Source organism: Gossypium hirsutum, chromosome A10 (genome assembly GCF_007990345.1).
Source record: "Gossypium hirsutum isolate 1008001.06 chromosome A10, Gossypium_hirsutum_v2.1, whole genome shotgun sequence".
Taxonomy (NCBI): domain Eukaryota; kingdom Viridiplantae; phylum Streptophyta; class Magnoliopsida; order Malvales; family Malvaceae; genus Gossypium; species Gossypium hirsutum.
The window spans coordinates 101,451,961-101,474,635 of NC_053433.1; the positions used below are offsets into that span (position 1 = coordinate 101,451,961).

The following is a 22,675-nucleotide window of genomic DNA, read 5'->3' on the forward strand; positions in this document are numbered from 1 at the left end:
GTGACTATTTTAACAGTTTACCCTATATACCTTTTAAAATATAATTGTATATTATTTTACTAATCTCATTTAAATAATTTACATTTTTTGTTAATGAGAGATCATTTTGATACTTTTTGACCTACAATATAATTAACTAAGCCATATAGTATATATTATTGGTTATTTATACATTGTTAATAATTAATCGATGATAAGAATAAGTATATATTTAATGTTACAGAAAGAATAACTCATAAAAAATAGAATGCTAAAGTAATTAGATAAAATTGGTTAGGATGTTTATTTTTCTTCTTAATTTTATTAGTTGAGTTTGGTTGCCAAAAAATGTCATCCAACGTATCATTGGTGTTCCACCACCTATGATTTAAGCAGGACCAGATTTTATATCATGAACTCGTACCTCGTTTGGTATTTTTTTCAGTCAAAAGTGCATACTGAATGCTAAAAAAGGAGTCTTGGAACCCAAGAGATGGTATTTGGAACATTGTATAGAAATTTTCGAGTCCCCAAATAGTGCAATAGTTTATTTGGTTGGCCTTAAAACCGAGCCTTCTAACTAATACTGAAAGGGTCCATAAGGGGATTGGACAAGATAAGTCATGTCACCTTTTTGGCCATGAATTCGAGGATGCATTACATGTTCTTAGAGATTTCTCGTACGCAAAGGATATATGGAAACTTGTTCTCCCACCAAATTTGAAGTAGCATTTTTTCTATGCTAATTTATCGGAGGTTTAGTCAAACCTTAACATGAAAGAATTGGAATGGGCATGTTTCTTCAAGTTATTACTTTGGCACATATGGAAAAATCAAAATTTAATCATTTTCCTAGGTAAACCAATGAGTCCAGATGAAATCATTAAGATTTCATATAGTTGGTCAAACCAATATTCCTTAGTTTATAAAGAATATTTGAAGTCGAATTCGCAATACCACTCTGAACAAACAAATTCAGGTATGCATTTTTTCCTTAACATTGATTGATTTGTTCAAACTGTTTCAGGTTTTTCTAGTGTAGGTGGAGTAATACGAGATGGAAAGGAGAAGTGGATTTTGGGCTATAATCGTTTTTTGGGGAAGTGCTCAATTTTTATTGCAGAACTTTGGAGCATTTTAGATGGTTTAATATTACTGATTCAAAAACAATGTTATGATGAGGTCGTCATCCAATCTGATAATCTTGAGGTCATTAAAATCATTGGCGACAGTAAACTTGAAGGATCAAATTCTGCCTTGGTTAGGCGAATTCAATAGATTTTATCAACTAAAAAGAAGTGATTCTAGGAATACATCCCTAGAGAATTTAGTAAGGCAGCGGATGCAATAGCAAAAATTGCTTCATTGAACGATGAAGACTTACATATGTTCGAAGATCTTCCCGTTGCAATCAAAGAAATACTATAAGAAGATAGTATTAGAGGCACTATATCTATGTATAAATCCATGTAATCATCTGTTCTTTACTTTACACCAAGAAGAAAGACATATAATAATAACATTTATCGACGTAAAATATTTTACTTAAATGAATTCAATTTTAACGTTGTAATATAAAATTAATGAATATTAAATTGTGAAGCTTAAAATGTATTTTTAAAGAAAGACATATATTAATAACATTTATCAAATTAAATTTATATTTTTCAAATATAATAAGAATTAATTATATTCATTGATTAAAGTAGCACAAAAATAAATACAAAATTACAAAAATTGAATATTAACAATTTAAAGATTAAAACAAATTAATTTAACAATATATATAAAATAAATAACCTGTAAGAAATTATTAATAATATTTTTAAATTATAATATATTAATATTATTAATAATAGTTTTAAACTATAATGTATTAATATTAATATTTATACCATGATGAATTTTTGTATTGTTTTAATAGTAAATAATTTTAAGATCAAATAACACTAATATAACTTATTCTAAATTAGTTAAATATTTTTATTTACATTAATTTTTTAATTTAATAATATTTTTTGAAGAAATTAACATAAATTAATGTTAAAAAAGAATTAAAAAGTTAATATATATAATTGTGCATCACATAAGAATACAAATTAGTTCCAATAAATAATGCTGAAATAAATTTCAAGAAGTGAAATAATTGTATACCTAATATAAATATTACAAAAAATAAGTATAATGATAAATGAGGGCTAAGAATATTATTTTGATTCCAAAAGTGTTTTTTCAAAAAAAAAAAAGCACCTATTCCTTTTAAGTTTATACTATTGCATATGACTTTAAGGTGTATTTGGTTGGATGAAAAAAATAGAGGAATAGAAGGAGAAAATGGAAAAATAGAAAGAAAATAAATTTAGAGTGTACTTAGTTGGGAAGAAAAGTGAGAGAAAATAAAATAAGAGAGATATCATTTTCCATTCTAATGTATAAAAATTAATCTTTCTAAATTAAAATGATCAGAAAAGAGAAAATGGGAGAGAAGTGTATGTTTGTTCAAATTTTACATTTTTTGATTGTTTTATTTGCTTTCCTTTCATTTTTCAACTCTACTAAGCAATTAAGAGAAAAAAATTATTTTTTTTCATCTTTTTTACCAAGCATATCCACTGAAAGAAAATTTATATTTTCCATCCTTCTAGTTTTCCTCTCCAATTTTCTAAATTTCTTTCCTTTGTACCAAACAAAGCTTAAGGGTGTGATTGGTTAGGAAAAAAAGTGGAGCAATGTCAGAAGGGAGTGGAAAAATGGAAAGAAAATAAATTTTAAATATGCTGGGTGGGAAAGAAAATGAGAGAAACAATAATTTTTCATTCTAATACATAAAAATAAATTCTTCCAAATTGAAATGGTGATTGGAGAGAAAGTGGGAGAAGTGTCTCTTAGTTTAAATTATATATATTTCAAATATTTTATTTTATTTCATTAAATCTTTCAATTTTACCAGGTAATGGAGGAAAAAAATCTTTTCCATCTTTTCTACTCGACACATATATAAAAAGAAAAATAATATTTTCTTTTATCTTTTTATTTTTTCATCCTTCAATTTTTCATCATTTTAATTTTCTTTTCACTGGAAAAACACGTTTTTAAATAAAAATGTCAAATTATTTAACTATTTTTAAAATTAAGTACTAATTAAACATAAACAACAAAGGGAAAAATATACACCAAGTTTAACCGGTCGTAATTTGATGAAAGAAGATGGGGTGGGCTGCTTCAAGTTGAAAATTGATTGCCCAAAATCAAAAGGCTCATTATAAAATGTTTTCATTCTACATCTCGTAATTTAACCACAAAAGCAGGCATCATTTTGGAAACTTCGTAAATTATTAATTCCCAGTTCAGTCTAGGCGCAAGTCATCGCCGGTAGTGGCTAAAAAGCTCATACAAAATTAATTGAGTAACCATTTTCACGCATTTCTCCTCTGTTTTTATCACTGAAATGGAATCGAGATCGAGGTTATCGTCTATGTTATCATGTTCGATATTTCTCGTTACACTCAGTGGACTCGCAACTTTATCCGATTCTACTCAACAAGCGTTCAAAAGAGACCCTGATCACCCTCACTGGCACCATAGCGCATTCCTCGAAGTTCGCGACAGCGTCCGATCCGATGTTCGCCGCACGCTCCACGCGCGTGCTGAGGTAATCGATTCTCGCTCTGAAAATCTTGTTAAATCTGTGAAGAAATTATGACGACTTTTTCCTCGCCAATTTTCATCGAGTTTTCTTTTTCTTTTTTGAAAAAATTCATATTATTAATAATATCGGGTTTTCATCGAGGTTTTTTCATTTTAATTATTAATTTAGAGCGTCGAATTTACGAAAATTATAGGACTCGAATTGACTGAATTTGAGCTACACAGTTGATCTATCCTAAAATGTAATTCAAAATTCGAATTGCGTTCTGAAAATCTCTCGAACCTTGAAGAGTTAGTGGCTGCTAGCTTAGTTCTTCTCATCTCTGGTTATGATTAGAAAAGGTTCCCTTTCTAAAAATCTTGTTAAATCTCTAAAGAAACTTATATGGACATTTTTCTCGCCAATTTTCATTGATTTTTTGTTGTTTTAGTGATTACTTTAAAGGAACTTACCAATATTATAGGTTTCGACTTGAGTGAATGAGCTACGTAGTTGATCTCTCCCAAAATGTGATTCAAAATTTAAATTGCGTTCCTGAAATCCCTAGAAACATGAAGAGGTTGTGGCTGTTAGCTTAGTTTTACTCATCTATGGTTATGATTAGAACAAGTTCTGTTGTGCAGGTTCCATTTCAGGTTCCGCTCGAGGTGAATATGGTGCTAATTGGTCTCAATGGAGATGGTGGCTATCGGTACAATGTCGATGCACAGAAATTGGAGGAGTTTCTGAGAGTTAGCTTTCCCTCTCATAGGCCTTCCTGTCTCGAGACCAAGGAGCCCCTTGATATCGAACATCATGTTGTTTATAACACATTTCCTGTAAGTTTTTTCATTCCTTATTGCATCTTAATAATTACTACTGGTTTAAGCTTCAGCTAGATATCTAAACTGAGTTGTTACTGTTGTTCTTCACTTATTTGTTCTACTATAGGCAGGACAGCCAGAATTGATTGCGCTTGAGAAGGCACTGAAGGAGGCCATGGTTCCTGCTGGTTCCGCAAGAGAGGTCTACTATATTGCTTCATATTTACTATTACTCTTGATAGTGGCAAGAATATTAACCATATGAATTCTTTTGTATATCAATTTCTTTTTTCGCAAGAGAGGTCTACTATATTGCTTCATATTTACTATTACTCTTGATAGTGGAAAGAATATTAACCATATGAATTCTTTTATATATCAATTTCTTTTTTTCTTTTTTTTTCATTTTACATATTAGCCTGATTTTGGGAGAGAGGTGCCCCTATTTGAGGTGGAAGCAACAGCTGTGGAGCCAGTATTCCAAAAGCTATATTCATATATATTTGACATGGAAAGTGGGGGATATTCTGCTAAAGAGATGGATAGACCTGTGCCAACTGCTATATTTATTGTTAACTTCGACAAGGTATAAGCTAAGTATAATTTCAAACATTAGTTCTGTGTTTTGTTAAGTATAATTTCAAACATTAGTTCTGTGTTTTGTCTGTATGAAACTTTGACCATTCCTAGTGTTTTTGTTTTTCCTTTCCCCTTACATGGCTGCATTGTTTTGAAATTTTCCTTCTTGATACACTGGTGAATGATTCGGCCTCTTTTTAGGTCCGAATGGATCCTAGGAATAAGGAGGTTGATCTTGATAGTTTGATGTATAGCAAACTTACCCCACTGACTAATGAAGAAATGAAACAACAAGAGGGAGACTACATATATCGATATCGATACAATCGAGGAGGAGCGTCTCAAGTTTGGCTTAGCTCTGGAAGGTCTGTTTTGAGTTGCATTACTTTGTCGAAAGTTTAACTTTTGAGTCCCTGATTTATGGACTTATGAGAAAGAACTGCTAGATTTAACAAGATATTTGATAATATAGAATTCCACTTCTCAATTAGCTGCTCTATAACCTCTCACTTTTTTTTTTTAATCTCTTTCTCTGGGGCTCATTTCTGCCTCTACTGTTCAGGTTTGTTGTGATCGACCTATCGGCTGGCCCTTGTACTTACGGGAAGATTGAAACTGAAGAAGGAAGTGTCAGTCCTAGAACATTGCCACGAATACGGAGTATCTTATTCCCAGGGGGTTTGGCTTCTGTCAGTAATCGTGCTACTCATGATAATTTCATGGGACATCTTGCTGCCTTGGTAGCAACCACAGTTGAGCATGTTATAGCTCCAGATGTTCGGTAATTTTACACTATCTTTATTCATTGATTAATACTTGCATTTTATGTTTCTTAAATTATCATAATTGGAAGCATAGTTGATTCTGATTTATGAATCATGCTCAGCTCTATACCTTTCTAGCATTATTGTTTACTGGGGTTTAGGGCCTTTTCAGTTGCCTGCTTATTTGTTTCTCCTTGGTGAACTCAGGTTTGAAACTGTTGATCTGACGACAAGGCTGCTTATACCTATTATTATCCTCCAAAACCATAACCGGTATAATATTATGGTAAAAGGTCATAATTACAGCATAGATATTGAAGCAATTGAAGCAGAGGTAAGAAACTAATCTTGAATGGCATCTTCAGATCTGCTTATGCTTGTAAAGCTTGGTTTAGCCCTTTTTTCCTTGACTCGTTATCTGCAATAACATCTAAATAATTTTTTTCAGATTATACTGTGGTGACAACTGATACTCTGACAACTACTGTATACCATCATACTTTAGTTCTCGAAAACTACTTTTAAAACCTTGTGATTAAAAGCAAAGAACATATGTCCTAAATATAACACTGTCATTTGTTAGTTGGATCGAACTCCTTTTATTTGCATTGACTGCAAATGAAATTGCTAGGGTTGTTTTTCTGGCTCTGCTGAAGGCACTATATTTATTTTTGCGTGATGCTCAAGAAGCAAAATTAATATGTTTCATATGTGGATATTTTGTTTTCTTCAGGTGAAGAAGTTGGTTCATGATGACCAAGAAGTAGTGATTATAGGGGGGTCACATGCACTGCACCATCATGAGAAGTTGGCTATTGCTGTGTCAAAAGCTATGCGGGGCCATTCCTTGCAAGAAACAAAGAGGGATGGGCGCTTCCATGTTCATACGAAGACATATCTTGATGGTGCCATTCTTAAAGAAGTGGGTTTTCCACCCTTTCACCAGTTTTTTCCATTTTCTTTCTGAGAGTCTTACTTTCATTAGGTTACATATTGTCTCTGTTTTCTGAAGTAAGTTTTCTAAGGATAATGATGAGTTGTTGTATCTAGTTAATGCGCTTTTCATTGGCAATGCTTACTTGCTCTTCTCATTGTGTCTTGAAGTCTCCTTGGGATACTGATGGACGGTTATACATGTGCTTTTTGTTGGCTTATCACAGGAGATGGAACGTTCTGCAGATGTGCTTGCTGCAGGTTTACTTGAAATGGCTGATCCATCTCTTTCAAATAAGTTTTTCCTTCGCCAGGTCAGCTTATATTGACTTATTCTTTTTACTTGCTTAAATAAAGAAAAAGAAGTATAAATTGGTGGCATGTCTAGTCTCTTGGAAGTTGAATTTTTCTCTTGTTTGGTTCTGAGGTTAAACACACTTTCTAGCCATGCTTCTTTATCTTTCTTTGGCTTCCCTATGTTGCCATAACATGAATATTATGTTCAGCAGCATTGGATGGATGAATCCGAGAATTCAACTGATTCGGTTCTGAAGCATAAACCTATATGGGCTAGTTACAATTCGAAAGTTGGCAAGGATAAGAAAAAGAAAAAACAGAAGAAAAAAGGCGATCTGCACCCAACTTATGGAACCAGAGTTATTCCTGTGTGAGTAGACCAACTTATCTGACAATTTAAAATTGCAATCATGCCCAGGTTGTCTGATCAGATATTTAAATATGAGAAAATGTATCACAGGTTTTCGTTGTCCTGCTTAATAATCTTCATTTTTGTAGATGCTGCTTTGTTTATTGGTTTAAAATGTTGTTTGCAGCTTCTATGTGAGATTGAAAAGTTTTGCATTCTGTTCTACCACTTAATAATGTCTTTAAGAACTAAATGGCAAATTTAAGAGCCTCAGTTACTTGTTTTATTCTACATATTTAGAAGGCATGGATAATCAGTTATAACATCAACAAAATTGTGGCCTGGCGGTCATAGTTGATGGCTTTAATTGCAATTCATTCATGATTTGATCAAACTGCTAAACCATTTTAACATGCTGGATATTAATCAGCAAATTGGTCTTATGATTTTTTTCTACAAAACATTAGATAATGTCACAGTTTGTACGGGTAGTATTTGGAAATTTGACGGTCTTCACTAAATTAGAACAGCTGTTGCTTCAATCAGCAATACCATTTTTGCTGATTCCCCCCTCCCCATGTTATTATCGTTAAGCTTATGATAAAAAGTTGTACAATAAATTTTGGTATGTTTTTAAATCATCTCTTGTATTGTAATACTTCAGATAATTTCCCAAAAAGCAATATTATGAATCAATCTTTAGACTGTTTAATGGATATTAGAGCTTTTCATTAGACATAGATCAGTTATTTTTCTGCAGCTTTGTGCTATCATTGGCTGATGTTGATCCACAACTTATGATGGAAGATGAAAGCTTTGTTTGGACTGGAAATGATGTTGTCATAGTACTTGAGCACCAAAGTCCAAATATACCTCTGAGGTGAGCCGAAAATTCTTTATTCCTTTAAAAAATTCCCTTGCTGTATAATTTTGATTTGAGCTATCTTATATATTTGAGTTTGCTAGACAAAGAGTTCTCTAACGTCTCTATTCATTTTTAACTCTTTCCTTGTGCCTTGCCATGGCTTTTTTGACTAGTTATGTTTCTGAGACTGAGAGAAGGCATGCTATTCCATCACAAGCACAGCGCCATATTATAGCAGGGCTTGCTTCTGCTGTGGGTGGGTTGAGTGCACCATATGAAAAAGCTTCCCATGTACATGAAAGGCCTGTTGTGAATTGGCTCTGGGCTGCGGGTTGTCACCCGTTTGGACCATTCTCGAATACATCTCGAATTAGTCAAATGCTTCAGGATGTTGCACTGGTAAGCTAATTTTATCGTCTTAAAGTTCTTTGTGTCACATACGAGACGCATACCTACCAAGGTATTAAGAGTGCACTTTGCAACTCGGTATCTATTTGGTCGAAACAACTTTGCATATTCTGTAGGATTTCTTGCCTAGTAGGTACACATATATCCACATGTAGATTCTAATGGACAAGCTTATCGAGGCATTTGAAAGATTTACCATCTTGTTGGCAGAGAAATACGATTTATGCACGTGTAGATTCTGCTCTCAGAACCATTCGTGATACATCTGAGGTAATTTTATCTTCTTATGGCCATTCCTTGTCCAATGTGATAATTTTATTGAGGTAATTTTATCGGCTTCCCATTGTCTTCAGGCTGTCCAATCTTTTGCTGCTGAATATTTAAAGACACCACTTGGTGAACCTGTGAAGGGAAAGAAGAACAAGTCGACTACTGAACTATGGCTGGAGAAGTTTTACAAGAAAACAACAAACCTGCCTGAACCGTTCCCACATGAATTAGTAGAGCGATTAGAGAAATACTTAGATGTAAGCTGCAACTAATCTAGCTAACTGATTAAGTTATTTGTTCTTTTTCTCCTTCTTCTTTTTTTTAATTTTTTTCGGGTCAACAGAACCTTGAGGAACAACTCGTTGATCTTTCTTCTTTGTTATATGACCATCGACTACAAGATGCACATTTGAATAGTTCAGACATCCTTCAAAGCACTATGTTTACACAGCAGTAAGTGAGCCTGCATTATGGCTCGGTAAACTATTTGACGTTCTTTCTCTTTCTTTCTTTCTTCATTTTTGGCATATTATGCAACATTTTTAGTAGGTATGTATTAATCCTGTTCCAAACCTTTATAATGCAGGTACGTTGAGAATGTTTTGACAAGCGAGAGGGAGAGAATGAGATGCTGTAATATCGAATTCAAATACCCGATGCATTCTTCCCAAACTTTCGTCTATGGAGGAATTCTTCTTGCTGGGTTCTTTGTGTATTTCATTGTCATTTTCTTTTCATCACCCCCTGGTCAATGATCACAACTCCGAAGATTATCAGGCATTTGAAGGTAAGCTTGGTCTCTCATCTTTAGGGAACCCATCTTAGTCTATACACATTTCAGAAAGAAGAAAGTTTTGTAAAATTAGGGTTTCTTTGCTTGCCATTGCCACAATATGGTATAAACAAATAGCTGAATCTTTGCTAAAAACTTGTTTTTCTTTGATAACCATGAACCAAAAAAAAAAAAACTTTTGAATGAGTCAGTCAAAATTTGATCGTGTATATCTTATTCCATCCATGGCGATGTAGTTCATGGAAGAAAAAATATATATTTTACGTTTCTTGATACATCCATACATCAGCGCGCGCACAGACATCTCCATATATTCTTTCCACTTCTGTATATAAAAATTTAACTTCTTAACTTCCTTGATTGGCAAGCTTTTACCCGTTATGAATGATTCAATCTCTTTCCTTTTTTTTTTTCCTTTCATTATCAATGGCTTGCTTGCGTTGACCTGCTGATTCAATCATATACGATGAACACCGGTGAAAACTGGGAACCATAAGCCCTTTAATATATATTATTTTTACTTTTTGGACATTTTAAATTAAAAAGTTGGATTTAAAAAAAATATTATGATTTCATTTTTATCTTTTGTAAACATATTTTTCCTGATTTTTTTTAAAAACAATATATTTTTAGTTATTATTAAATTTACCTTTTTAAAAAAAGTTCAAGATTGAACTGAGAATTTAGAACAGATTTGATATTTGGTTTTAGGCTTTTCAGCCGGGAGATTTCATCTACAGAGAGAAAAAGAAAATCATTCCTTTACTTTCCAAACCTTTTCAATGAGAAAAAGGATTTCTGCTAATTAATGTTCAAATAACACTTTATTTTATATTTATATATATAATATATATATTGACCTAATGATGTAAAAATGATAATGAAATAAAATTACCAATTATTATGTTTCGTCGTATGATTTATTTCATCATGCATAATATAATTTTTAGAAAGTAGGTTGAAATCTTGATTAAATTGATGTCATAAATTAATTAAGTATTAATCTAGTTGGTAAATTGTATTATTATAAAATATATTTTTATTTTTATTTATATAAAATCAATAAAAAATCTATATTTGGACTTGAAAGATTACGATTTCTTTACAACCATTAATTTTATTTGATTTTTATATAATTTTTATTTATATAGTTTTTTTTATATATAATCGTATTATATATTGTTAACAATGTTATAAATGGTTAATAAATAAAATCAGCCCAAAACCGAATATTTTTTTACCCAAAACTCAAACTTGTAGTTAATAAATTAAGGAATAAACTACTTAAATAGTCATCTAAATATTTTGTTTTCTTATTTTAGTTATTAAATTTTTTTATTAATTTTATATTTCAGTCACTCTACTATTAAAATGTGTTTGGTCATTATACAGAATGCTAATATTTGTTGGTATAATAACAAAATTAGCTCTTAATATTTACCAATATTATTAATATAGTTATGATTTTGAAATTTTCAATAAATTTAATTCTTAATATTTACATATTCTATCAATTTAATCTTGATTCTAGAATTTTAAAAATAAGTGAATATTTACACAGAATGTGTAAATCAAAAACCATAAAACATTCTCTTTTTTTTTTTTTTATCTTTTTTGAATTTTGTAACTTAAAAGTCAGATCTATTTTATTTTCTAGTTTTTATATGTTGATAACTTTTAAGTATTATTTAACTTTTTTGCAGATTTGATCTTTGGTTTCGGCTTTTCAACTAGTAGATTTGATCTGTGATAAAACTAACAGACAAGTTAACCATAGAAATTTTTTTAATTACTTCCCAAACCTTTCTATTAGAGCTAATGAATGTTTTTTAATACTCATAAACTCTAGGGTTAGTGGTACTAAGTGTTCACTGTTGACTTTAAAAATTTATTTCATGGGTTGGAGTTACAAAAATAATTCTGATTAGTTGTTATTAGGGGTGTGTAGGTTAGTTGTAAATGTAAAAAAAAAAAATATTATCTTTTCACCCAATGATTTAAAAATGATAATGAAAGATCTACCAAAAAATGATAATGAAAAAAATATCAATTATTATGTTTAACATAATATTTAGTCATTGATATATTGATATATTATATGATAACTAATAAAAATGAAAAACGATTGAATACAAAATTTATAACATCATTATCGGTTTGGAAAATTACTTATATAAGATAAACACTTAGTATCACGAATTAATTAGATACAAATTTAAAAATAATGATTAAAAAATTTAAAATCATTTTTATGAAAATTGTTAATTATTTTTCTTTGTCTCTCTTAGATAGTGGTGTTTACATATTTATATGATATGGGTACTGCTCATTGATATGACGTACTAGGTAGGTTCCATGCACGTAAACACGTATCTTACCCTAGGCTTAACACGTGTTTATGCAGTCTCATGTGTGATCTCATGTGTTACTTCACAGGAGAACATAGGTATCCATCCCACGAGCTCAGTCTGCAAGGTCCTGCGACCTCGATGGAAACTGGCCCATCCGAGTCGAACCCATTCGGGTCTCGAGTTGATGATAACAAGTATCATAACAATTTGTCCGTCACCTAATTCAAAGAAGAGTTATAAAGTGACTCTTCTTAGAACTTGTTTTTGTGGGTATGAAAGTAAAATTAATAAAACTTACAGAGAACGTTTTACATTTTATTAGATAACTCACATTTAACCACATGGATAGAAAAATTATAGCTGTTTACAACTGATCGCTCTCCCACTGTTGGGCATTTGAAGTGTTAAAGAATGAATGAGAATTTCTTTTAAAAGGGAGTTAACCAGGCCCTAGAAATCACATTACTTTTTTGAAGAAGAATCACAGTCGAAAAGGATAATTTCTGAGGTAATCTCTCTAAAATTTCCATTGTATTCTCAACTTTTCTTTCTATTTTCACTGGTAAAGTATGGCTAGAACCAGAGTTAGTGTTCATGCTATTCTAGGTAACACTTCGCGACATCAGAAGGTAAGAAATGTCGTAGAAGCAAAAGCATATGTTTGTACAACAAAGGAAGAAGAAATGCACCAAATTCTGGTTGTTCGAGGAATTAAAATTCTGAATTTCGCTAATGATTTTTCTATTCTTGAAGGATCACATCGTTTGAATGACACTAGTAATGGTAGTTCTTTTTACTTCTACTACATGTGGTAGAAGTGGGGTTTCATTTACCCTTTCATCCTTTCTTTTGTCATTTCCTTGATGACTATAGGCTAGCTCCTAACCAATTATCTAGTTTTTCTTGGTGGTTGGTTGTAGCGTATTTCATTGAATGTGGTTGATGCGATAAAGTGTCGTTGATCGCTGTATTTCAAAGGTTATATCAATTGAAGGCCCATAACTAAGGGGGTTCGAATAGTTTCTTTTTTTCCCCCACGAAGACGTGAAGTCTATTATCAACAAAAAATGTTCTAATCTTCATCTCAATCGTTGTAAATATATCCAAGTTACATATATTCTTAATAGCAGCTTTGATTTCTCCATTGAGTGGTAATCGACAAACAAAGACATATGCTCGAGAAGGCGAGACATAATCAGAAATAGGCTGGGGACAATTTTACAGGCTTCGCCAGGGCTGCGTACTGACTTAAAAGAAATACTGGCCGTAAGAAATGTTTTTTCGTATTATCTTTTAATTTTAAGCCCTAATGGATGGAGAAAAGTTGACGCGGATAATGGGGCAAACACCATTAGGCTTCTTCCTACATAGTTTGCATGGCCTCATGGGGCAACTGATAAATTGGCTCTTATATTGTTGGGAAATAAATATGAGCCTAGGAATTACTTTTATAATTTTTGTAAACTAAAGCCTCGCGCTTGGTCTTCGTAACCTTCAATAAATGTTGAGAGTGATGCGAACCCCTTTTTGTTAACTAGTGGTGCTGATTTAAGAATTATTGGTGGTACAGGCACAACTCAAAATATCGAAAAGTCTTGAAGATTCCACCAACTTATCAAGGGAGAAAGACAAATACATGGACGTACGCTGCTTTATACGAAGTGGTCCTTTTGGTACCAATGTTGATGAAGGTAGTGCAAATAGTAGGAAGAAACGAAAAACTACGGTAAGAGCCACTAATATAGTTTTAAGCAGCAAAGACGAAGGTAGCCCAGGGGAAAAGCTTCGCTGAAAGAAAATGGGGGATTGTTCTAAAACATCTGTTAATGTTGTTCCTATTACTGTAGCTCTTTTTATAACTCATTCTCCTGTGATTTTTCTCGTTAACTCCCCACCACCACCAAGGCTAGTTAATGATGATGCCTTTGGGGTCATTGTCGCTCATGGTCCTCCCTTTAATGGCTCTGTAAAGTTCCATACTGTTGGTGATGAAATAGAGATCTTGTTTCCTTAGCGTGAGCAACTCAGCATGAAGAAGTTTCCCTTCAACCTTGATGAAGTGATGAAGCAATGTAATAATCTCTTGCTGAAAAAACAAAAGGGCTTTTTTGGCCAAGTGAATTAGGTAAGTCATCCAGTGAAACAAGGAAACCTTCACTAAAAGAGTTAGTGGTCTCATTACAAATGATGTTGAATGAAGCATGTATGGCTAGCCTGGGACTCGTTGAAGGTTTGAACAAGGCAGGAATTAGAAGGAAACAACATGAAAATATGTTTCAATCCATTGTAGGAGTATTAGCATAAGCACGTGAACACTATGCCAACTTAGTTGAAGAAAATAAGAGACTGTTGGAGCAAAATAGAAGGTTGGGAGAATGTCTTACCATCGCTTAAAAAGATGTTGAAAGGTTACATAGGGAGATCACAAATGAGTGAGTTGATAAGATGATGTTGGAGACGAAGAATATAAGGTTACAATGGCTAATTCAATGAAGAGCTATGAAGAAACCTTGGAGAAATATAAGAGAGATACTATGTAGAGTCTCTAAGAATATTTTCTTAGTTTAAAGGCTAACTTTCTTTTGTGCGCTCAAGTAGCTGATGGCCCTTTTGATTGTCGCAGAGAAAATTTTGATGGTCTTACTGAGCTAACTAGTGTTCAGCTAGATTTTGATGTTCATTTCCTCTCTAAAGCATCCTAGAAGGAATTTGCAGAAAACTGGAAGAACTCTAATAGTTTTACATCCCTAAGGACCCCATTGAGACCAGCTCTACTCTTAAAGATCTTATTGACACTAGCATTGTTCCTATAGAGAAAGACGAAGGCAATGGACTTGAAGGACACGGTGAATAAGAAGATGAGTTGTTAGCTAATCCTGTAGGCACAAGTAGTAACTGATGACTTGTCTATTTTTTAGTGTACTTGTTACCTTTGAATTGGAAATGGAAATCTCAGCTTTAGTTTTCAGTTATATGGTGATACATAACTTGAAGCTAAATACTTAAAAAAATCATCCATAACTTTGAACCCAACAAACTTAGGTTATAATCTAAAACCATTGAACTTTAACAGTATAAATGTATGCCAGTGAATTCTTTATCTTAAATCAGCTAACTTAAAGAAATTTAGGTTGTGATATTAAATCAGTTAACCTTTATAATTCCAGGTGTGAACGTAGGTTAGCAAACTGTTTAGGAGTTGTGATCTTGAATTAATTAACTCAAAGAAATTTATGTTGCGATCTTAAATCAACTAACCTTTATAATTCTAACTGTGAACGTAGGTCAGAGAGCTTTTAGGAGTTGCAATGTTAAATCATCTAACTCAAAGAAGTTTAGGTTGCAATCTTAAATCAACTAACCTTTATAATTCTAGCCGTGAATGTAGGTCAACAAGCTGTTTAGGAGTTGTGATATTAAATCGGCTAACTCAACAAAATTTAGGCTGCAATCTTAAATCAGATAACCTTTATAATTCCATTTGTGAATGTAAGTTTGCGAGTTGTTTAGGAGTTGTGATATTAAATCAATTAACTCAAAGAAAATTAGTTGCGATCTTAAATCAGTTAACTTTTATAGTTCCAGTTGTGAATGTAGGCTTGCGAGCTATTTAGGAGTTGCGATATTAAGTTAGCTAACTCAAAGAAATTTAGACATGAACATTTGCAAATAATACCTTTTTTATTGAAGAAAAAGAATTATTCATACATTATATTTCTTCAAATGGTGAGCATTCCACGTTCGTGGAAGAATAAGACCTTCCATTTTTGCTAATTTATAAGCTCTATAACCTATTTTTTCTATCACCTTGTATGATCTTTCCCAGTTTGGAGCCATCTTTACTTTCTATGACATGGGGAGACTAGCTTCAGTGTTCCTCAGAATAAGATTACCCATATGAAACTACTTGTTTTCTAACTTTAGAATTGTAATAACAAGCCACTTGTTGAGCTCGCGCAACAACTCTAACTTCTGTTGTTTCTCTAACTTCATTAATAAGATCTAGGCTAAGTCTCATGGCCTCTTGACCGCCACCGGACATACTAATGTCCAGAGTGTGAATACTGCTATAAAATAAAGGGTTATGAGGTGGTATCCACAAGTATATGGGTTAAGTTGTAATATAGATTTTACAACAAAGTAGGTGAGTACTCCGAGAATCGTACCCAAGAAAGGCAAATACTAAATCAATCTTAACCTAAACAATTAAAGATCTAATTAATACTTTAAGTTAGTTATAGTACGAGAGTAAAATAAGAAATATTGTTTTTAGGGTTTTCAAATTAATAAAATAATATAAAAGAATTAAAATTGTAAGAGATAAAGAGAAATAAAGTGAACCAAGTCTGAAGATAAGTGATTAGCTTGCTTCAGCAATCTCAATTAACTGTCATCTCGGGTTCTTCATCAATCAACTAGTCGCTACCCTAGCAGGATCTTCTGATCTTCTACTAACATAACGAGTCAACAAGAACTACTTATCTTCTGACCTCACAATCCAGACTAGCTTGGGGTAAAGGTGTTCACGAATGGGCAATACCAATTTTGGGTTAATTCCTGATAAACCATAAAAGTAACACATTTTAATCCCATGCTTGGCATGTTTTTGGATGATTTATTATTTAATATAGTGAATTTCGTTCTCCTAATCCTTTAATTTCATGTTTTATACTTAAAAGAGCATAGGGGAACAAAAGGAGCAGAAAACAGGCCAAAAATGGACAAAATGGGCTGATTTAAAGATCCACATGGTCAAGACCATTTCCAGATGGGTTGAGCACACGCCTGTGTGGTAGCCCGTGTTGATATCTCTCCTTGTTTCCAAAACACACGAAAAAAAGCTAATTTTTAGGGATTCTAAGCATTCTAAAGTCTATAAATACATACTAGAAGAGGACCTAAAGGGGGGGGACATAGAGTAGAACGCAGAAATTACTCGAAGAACGCCAATGAATTCAACTCGAAAGCAGGATCTCCTTCAAGACTGAATATCTCCATTCAGTTTCCCTCGAAGTTTTTGGGGTTTCTTTATGTTCTGTTGTTTTCCTATTTTTGATATGTTTTCCTCATACAGTATAAACTAAATTCCCTAAATACCTAGGGAAGATGAAACCTAAGATGGATCTTATTATTTGATTTGTTCTGAATTACATGATAAATATTTGTTCTTGATCTCAATTATGTGTTCTTATTTCATGTTTTTAATGTTTTCAGGATATTAATTCATGATTGATGTGCTTATTCAGGATATCTCTTCCTTTGTACAAATGAACTTAGAGACCCTATACGATGCATGAGAGAGGTATAAGGATTTATTGAGAAGATGCCCTCACCATGGGTTACCCTTATGGTTACAGGTTCAGACTTTCTACAATGGTTTGAACCCCTCAACTAGACAACTAACCGATACAGCCGCCGGTGGTACCTTAAATAATAAAACACCTAAGGAGGCTTATGAGTTTATTGAAGAGATGTCACTAAATAATTATCAGTGGCAAGTCATGAGGACAAAGCCGACAAAAGCCGCTGGTGTTTTCAACCTCGACGCAGTCACCATGTTATCAAACCAGGTAAAACTCTTAAATAAATAGATTGATGGTTTATGTGTTTCTATGTAGGTACATCCGGTGATGCAATGCGACACAAATGGAGGAGGGATGAATACTTCAGATTATCTACCTTATAGTCCTAGCATGGAGAATGAGCCATTGAATTATATGGGTAATAACTCTAAACCTCCAAATAATCCTTATAATAACATGTATAATGCAGGATGGAGGAACCACCCAAATTTTTCATGGGGTAGCCAAGGGAATCAAAGACCACAACCCCCTCCAAGCTTTCAACCACCTTACCAACAAGAGAAGAAGTCAAATCTTGAAGATATGCTAGCAAAAATTATTTTGGTGTCAGAGACGTGTTTTCAAAATGCCGAGACAGCGTTGAAAAACCAGCAAGCATCGATTCAAGGGCTTGAAAATCAAATTTGACAGTTGGCTAAATTAGTTTCTGAAAAGCAATAAGGTAGTTTACCTAGTAACACCAAACCTAACCCAAAAGAGCATGTGAAGGTAATTACACTAAGGAATGGGAAGGTATTGGTTGAAGCTGCAAAGAAGATGCCACAGGAAGCTAATAAGGCGAAGGGTAAAGGAGTAAATTCTGACGTGAGTGTAACACCGGTGCTTAAAGAATATAAACCACCGATCCCATATCCAGTAAAGTTGAAGAAAGACTGTATGGATGCACAATTTGGTAAATTTCTTGAACTTTTTAAACGGCTACATATTAACTTACCTTTTGTTGAACCTATTTCACAGATGCCTACATACGCTAAATTTCTGAAGAAGCTTCTAACAAATAAAAGGAAGTTTGAAGAGCTATCTACCTTGGAACTCAACAAGGAATGTTCAGCTATTCTTCAAAACAAGCTACCAATCTAAGAAGTTTCACTATTCGGTGTTTAATTAGTAGTTTGAATATTGAGAAAACATTAGCTGATTTAGGTGCCAGTATTAATTAGATGCCTTATAAAATGTTCAAGCAGCTAGGTCTTGTGGAACCAAAACCCACTAGAATGAGTACTCAATTAGCTGATAGATCTGTTAAGTATCCTAGTGGTACTATTGAAGATATCCTTGTGAAAGTAGATAAATTCATATTCCTTGTTGATTTTGTTATGCTTGACATGGATGAGGATGTTGAGGTACCTTTAATTTTAGGTCGCCCATTCTTAGCTACTGCTAGAGCTATCATTGATGTGGTGACAGTAAGCTTGTGCTTAGGGTAGCTGACGAAGAGATTATTTTTAAAATTTATGATGCCATGCGATTCTCTAGGGAACAAAATGATTCTTGTTACTTTATTAACTCTATTGATTACTCTATTCAAGATAATCTTTAAGAAATCATTCATAAAGACACGTTGGAACTGTGTCTTGTCCAATGAGAGGAGGCTGATGACGATACCACTGAAATAGGGAAGATAAAAATTAATTTAAACTCTAACGAGTCTTCCTCAAGACAAAAGAAGTATGAGGGTATTGAAATGAACGACGAACTAAAACAAAAACCCTCTATTAAAGGACCTCCCAAATTGGAACTGAAGCAATTACCAAATCATTTAGAGTATGCGTTCCTCAGAGATAATTCAGCACTACCAATGATTATTGCTTCCAACTTGCAACCCAATGAGAAAACGAGTTATTACAAGTACTGAAGGAGCATAAAAGAGCCATAGCTTGAAAGATTTCTAACATTAAAGGGATCAGTCCTTCATTTTGCACCCACAAAATTTTAATGGAAGATGAATATAAATCGTGTGTACAAGCTTAAAGACGACTGAATCCAAACATGAAATAAGTTGTTAAAGCCGAGGGAATTAAACTTCTAGATGCTGGAATTATTTATCTTATTTCTGACAGTATTTGGGTGAGTCCTGTGCAAGTTGTTCCAAAGAAGGGAGGCATGACTGTTGTAGCCAACGAGAAGAATGAATTAATTCCAACAAGAACAGTTATAGGTTAGAAAGTTTGCATTGACTATAGGAAGTTGAACGATACCACGAGAAAAGATCATTTTCCCTTACCATTCATTGATCAAATGTTGGAAAGATTATCTGGGCATATGTATTATTGCTTCTTAGACGGACTTTCTAGCGACTTTCAAATTCTGATAGCTCCTGAGGATCAAGAGAAGATGACATTTACATGTCCATACGGTATGTTTGCTTATCGTAGAATACCTTTTGGATTATGTAATGCTCCTGCCACATTTCAGTGTTGTATGTTACCCATCTTTGATGAACTTGTGGAAGATATTATGGAGGTATTTATGGACGAATTTTCGGTATTCGGTAATTCTTTCCTTCTTTGCCTTAAAATTTAAAATGATTTCTAATGAGATGTGAGGAGATGAACCTTATGCTTAATTGGGAAAAGTGTCACTTCATGGTTCGAGAAGGGATTGTATTAGGTCACAAAATTTCTAGTAAAAGGGATTGAGGCTGATAAAGTAAAAATTGAGACCATAAAAAAATTACCTCCTCCTAGTTTAGTTCAGTTAAGGCTATTAGATGCTTTTTAGGACATGCTGGGTTTTACAGAAGATTTATTAAAAATTTTTCTTAAATAGCTAAGCCTTTAACAAAACTACTAGAAAAAGACGTACCTTTCAATTTTGATCATGAATGTTTAGAAGCATTTAATACTCTCAAAGATAAATTAATCAATGCTTTAATTATAATTGCACCTGATTGGAATACGCCATTTGAACTAATATGTGATGCAAGTGATTTTGCAGTAGGTGCAGTTCTTGGACAGCGAAGAGACAAGCATTTTCATTCAATTTATTATGCTAGCAAGACTTTAACAGCCGCACAAGAAAACAACATTACCACGGAAATATAATTGCTAGCTGTAGTTTTTCTATTCGATAAATTTAGGTCATATCTTTTATTATCTAAAGTTTTCATTTACACTGACCATTCAGCTCTTCGTTATCTCACAACTAAGTCTGACGTAAAACCTCGACTCATAAGATGGATTCTACTTTTACAAGAATTTGATTTGGAAATTCAGGATAGGAAATGGGCTAAAAACCTTGTAGCAAACCACCTTTCTAGGCTTGAGAATCCACATATCAAAGTGCTCGATGAGAGTGAGATAAATGACTCGTTTCCTGAGGAACAACTTTTGGTTATATTTGACTCTGAGGTACCTTGGTTATGTAGATATAGTGAATTACTTAGCTGCTAACATCCTACCAAAAGGATTGACACATCATCAAAAGAAGTGATTCTTTGCTGATGTGAAAAATTATTTTTGGGAGTATCCTTTTCTTTTTCATAGATGTGCAGGTCAAGTAATTCGAAGATGTGTTACAAAGTTAAAGGTAAGCAAAATCCTGGAACACTGCCATTCAGGACCAACATGAGGACATTACAGTGGGACTACGACAGCATATAAAATGCTCGAATCTGATTTTTATTGGCCTACACTGTTCAAAGACGCTAATAGGTATGTCACTTTTTGTGATAGATGCCAGAGAACAGGTAATATCTCTAAACGCGAAGAAATACCTCAAATATATATGTTATCATGTGAAATATTTGATGTATGGGGCATTGATTTTATGGGTCCATTCCCTAGCTCATTTGGGAATAAATACATCTTAGTAGCGGTTGATTATATGTCAAAATGGGCGGAAGCTCAAGCTTTACCTACTAATGATGCCAGAGTGGTGGTGAGATTTCTTAAGAAGCTCTTCTCTTGATTCGGAGCACCTAGAGCGATCATTAGTGATAGGGGTACTCATTTTTGTAATGCTCAATTCGAAAAAGTCTTTCAAAAATATGGAGTGCACCACAGAATAGCTACCCCTTATCATCCTCAAACTAGTGGACAAGTTGAAGTGGCAAACCGAGAGCTCAAACGTATCTTAGAGAAAACTGTAGAATCAAATAGGAAAGGTTAGGCGATAAAAGTAGACGACGCTTTATGGGCCTATAGAACCGCTTTTAAAACTCCCATAGAAACATCTCCTTACAGAGTTGTTTACGGAAAAAGTTGTCATTTACGATTTGAATTAGAGCACAAAGCATTTTGGGTTATAAAATTCCTAAACTATGATCCTAAGCTTGCAGGTGAGAAAAGATTAATGCAGTTGAACGAGCTAGATGAGTGATGAGAAAATGCTTATAAGAAGTCATGATTATATAAAGAAGTGACAAAGCGACGCCATGATGCTCGTCTGAAGCAACCTAGGTAGTTTGCAGCTGGAGATCTTGTTTTGTTATACAATTCAAAGCTCAAATTGTTCCCTAGAAAGCTGAAATTAAGATGGTCAGGTCTATTTGTAGTCCAAACCGTCTTTCCATACGAAACAATAGAGGTAACTCACCCAACGTACGGCACATTCAAGGTAAATGATCATCGACTTAAACTTTATAATGGTGAGGACTTTACAGATGATAGAGAGGAGCTTCAGCTCCGTGAACCTTCGTAATTGAGAGCACAAGGTAAGTCTAGCTTAAGACTTTAAATAAGTGCTTCTCGGGAGTCAACCCGAGTACTAACATTGCTAATTTTCTCATTTTTATTTCATATTATTTCTTTAAAATTAACTAAATATTAAAATGTAGGTTTTTAACCCACACGGCTTGGACACACGGACGTGTCTTAGGCCGTGTGACTTAACATAAGTGCGATGATAAGTTACACGGCCGTGCGAGATGGCTGTGTAACCCACACGGCCTGGACACATGGGCGTGTACTTGGCCGCGTGGATCTTTGGACTTAGTTTTTATTTTTAAAGGAAATCGAAAAAGAGTTACACGGCCAAGCGATACGGTCGTGTAACCCACACAATAAGGACACACGGGCATGTCCTTGGCCATATAAGCCTTGAAGCTTAAAACCCCAACAATCGATAGAGAAACGGGCTAAAAGAGGTCACACGGGCGTGTGACACGGCTGTGTGGTAGAAACACGGGCGTGTTCGTGGCCATGTGAAAATTGGAGCTTAATTTTTCAAATTTAAAACAAGTCAGAGAGTTACACGGGTAACGTACACGGCCATGTGTTCAGTCACACATGCGTGTGGTATGCTACACGGGCATGGGAGAAACGAAGGAGAT

The 22,675-nt window shown here is 33.6% G+C and overlaps 1 protein-coding gene and 1 non-coding gene across 5 annotated transcripts; one reads left to right on the top strand and one right to left on the bottom strand.

The window, feature by feature from the left end:
• Positions 1–3,175: 3,175 nt before the first annotated feature.
• On the top strand, positions 3,176–9,964 carry LOC107896599 (uncharacterized). 4 transcript variants are annotated; one of them, XM_041079142.1, is made up of 16 exons: positions 3,176–3,631; positions 4,252–4,446; positions 4,559–4,633; positions 4,850–5,017; positions 5,212–5,375; positions 5,573–5,791; positions 5,982–6,108; positions 6,508–6,696; positions 6,935–7,021; positions 7,217–7,374; positions 8,114–8,233; positions 8,392–8,617; positions 8,837–8,896; positions 8,980–9,153; positions 9,240–9,349; positions 9,483–9,964. In XM_041079142.1, exons 1-16 carry the CDS (start codon positions 3,428–3,430, stop codon positions 9,649–9,651), a joined length of 2,445 nt encoding a protein of 814 aa, XP_040935076.1. In that variant the 5' UTR covers positions 3,176–3,427; the 3' UTR covers positions 9,652–9,964. The 4 variants fall into 4 exon arrangements, 3 of the variants coding, with proteins under 3 accessions (XP_040935076.1, XP_040935075.1, XP_040935077.1); XM_041079141.1 differs by having other exon boundaries at positions 3,259–3,631; positions 7,214–7,374; XM_041079143.1 differs by having other exon boundaries at positions 3,259–3,631; positions 7,214–7,374; positions 9,240–9,374; positions 9,483–9,494.
• Positions 9,965–17,274: 7,310 nt separating this feature from the next.
• Positions 17,275–17,381, bottom strand: LOC121208984 (small nucleolar RNA R71). The gene has a single exon (XR_005904103.1). It is a non-coding gene; the product is annotated as a small nucleolar RNA R71 (small nucleolar RNA).
• Positions 17,382–22,675: the final 5,294 nt, after the last annotated feature.

Coding starts and splice junctions, on each gene's coding strand:
- LOC107896599 (XM_041079141.1), top strand. CDS start 3,428: ATGGAATCGAGATCGAGGTTATCGTCTATGTTATCATGTTCGATATTT. Junction 3,632..4,251: donor CGCTCCACGCGCGTGCTGAG/GTAATCGATTCT, acceptor TCTGTTGTGCAG/GTTCCATTTCAGGTTCCGCT. Junction 8,897..8,979: donor CCATTCGTGATACATCTGAG/GTAATTTTATCT, acceptor CATTGTCTTCAG/GCTGTCCAATCTTTTGCTGC.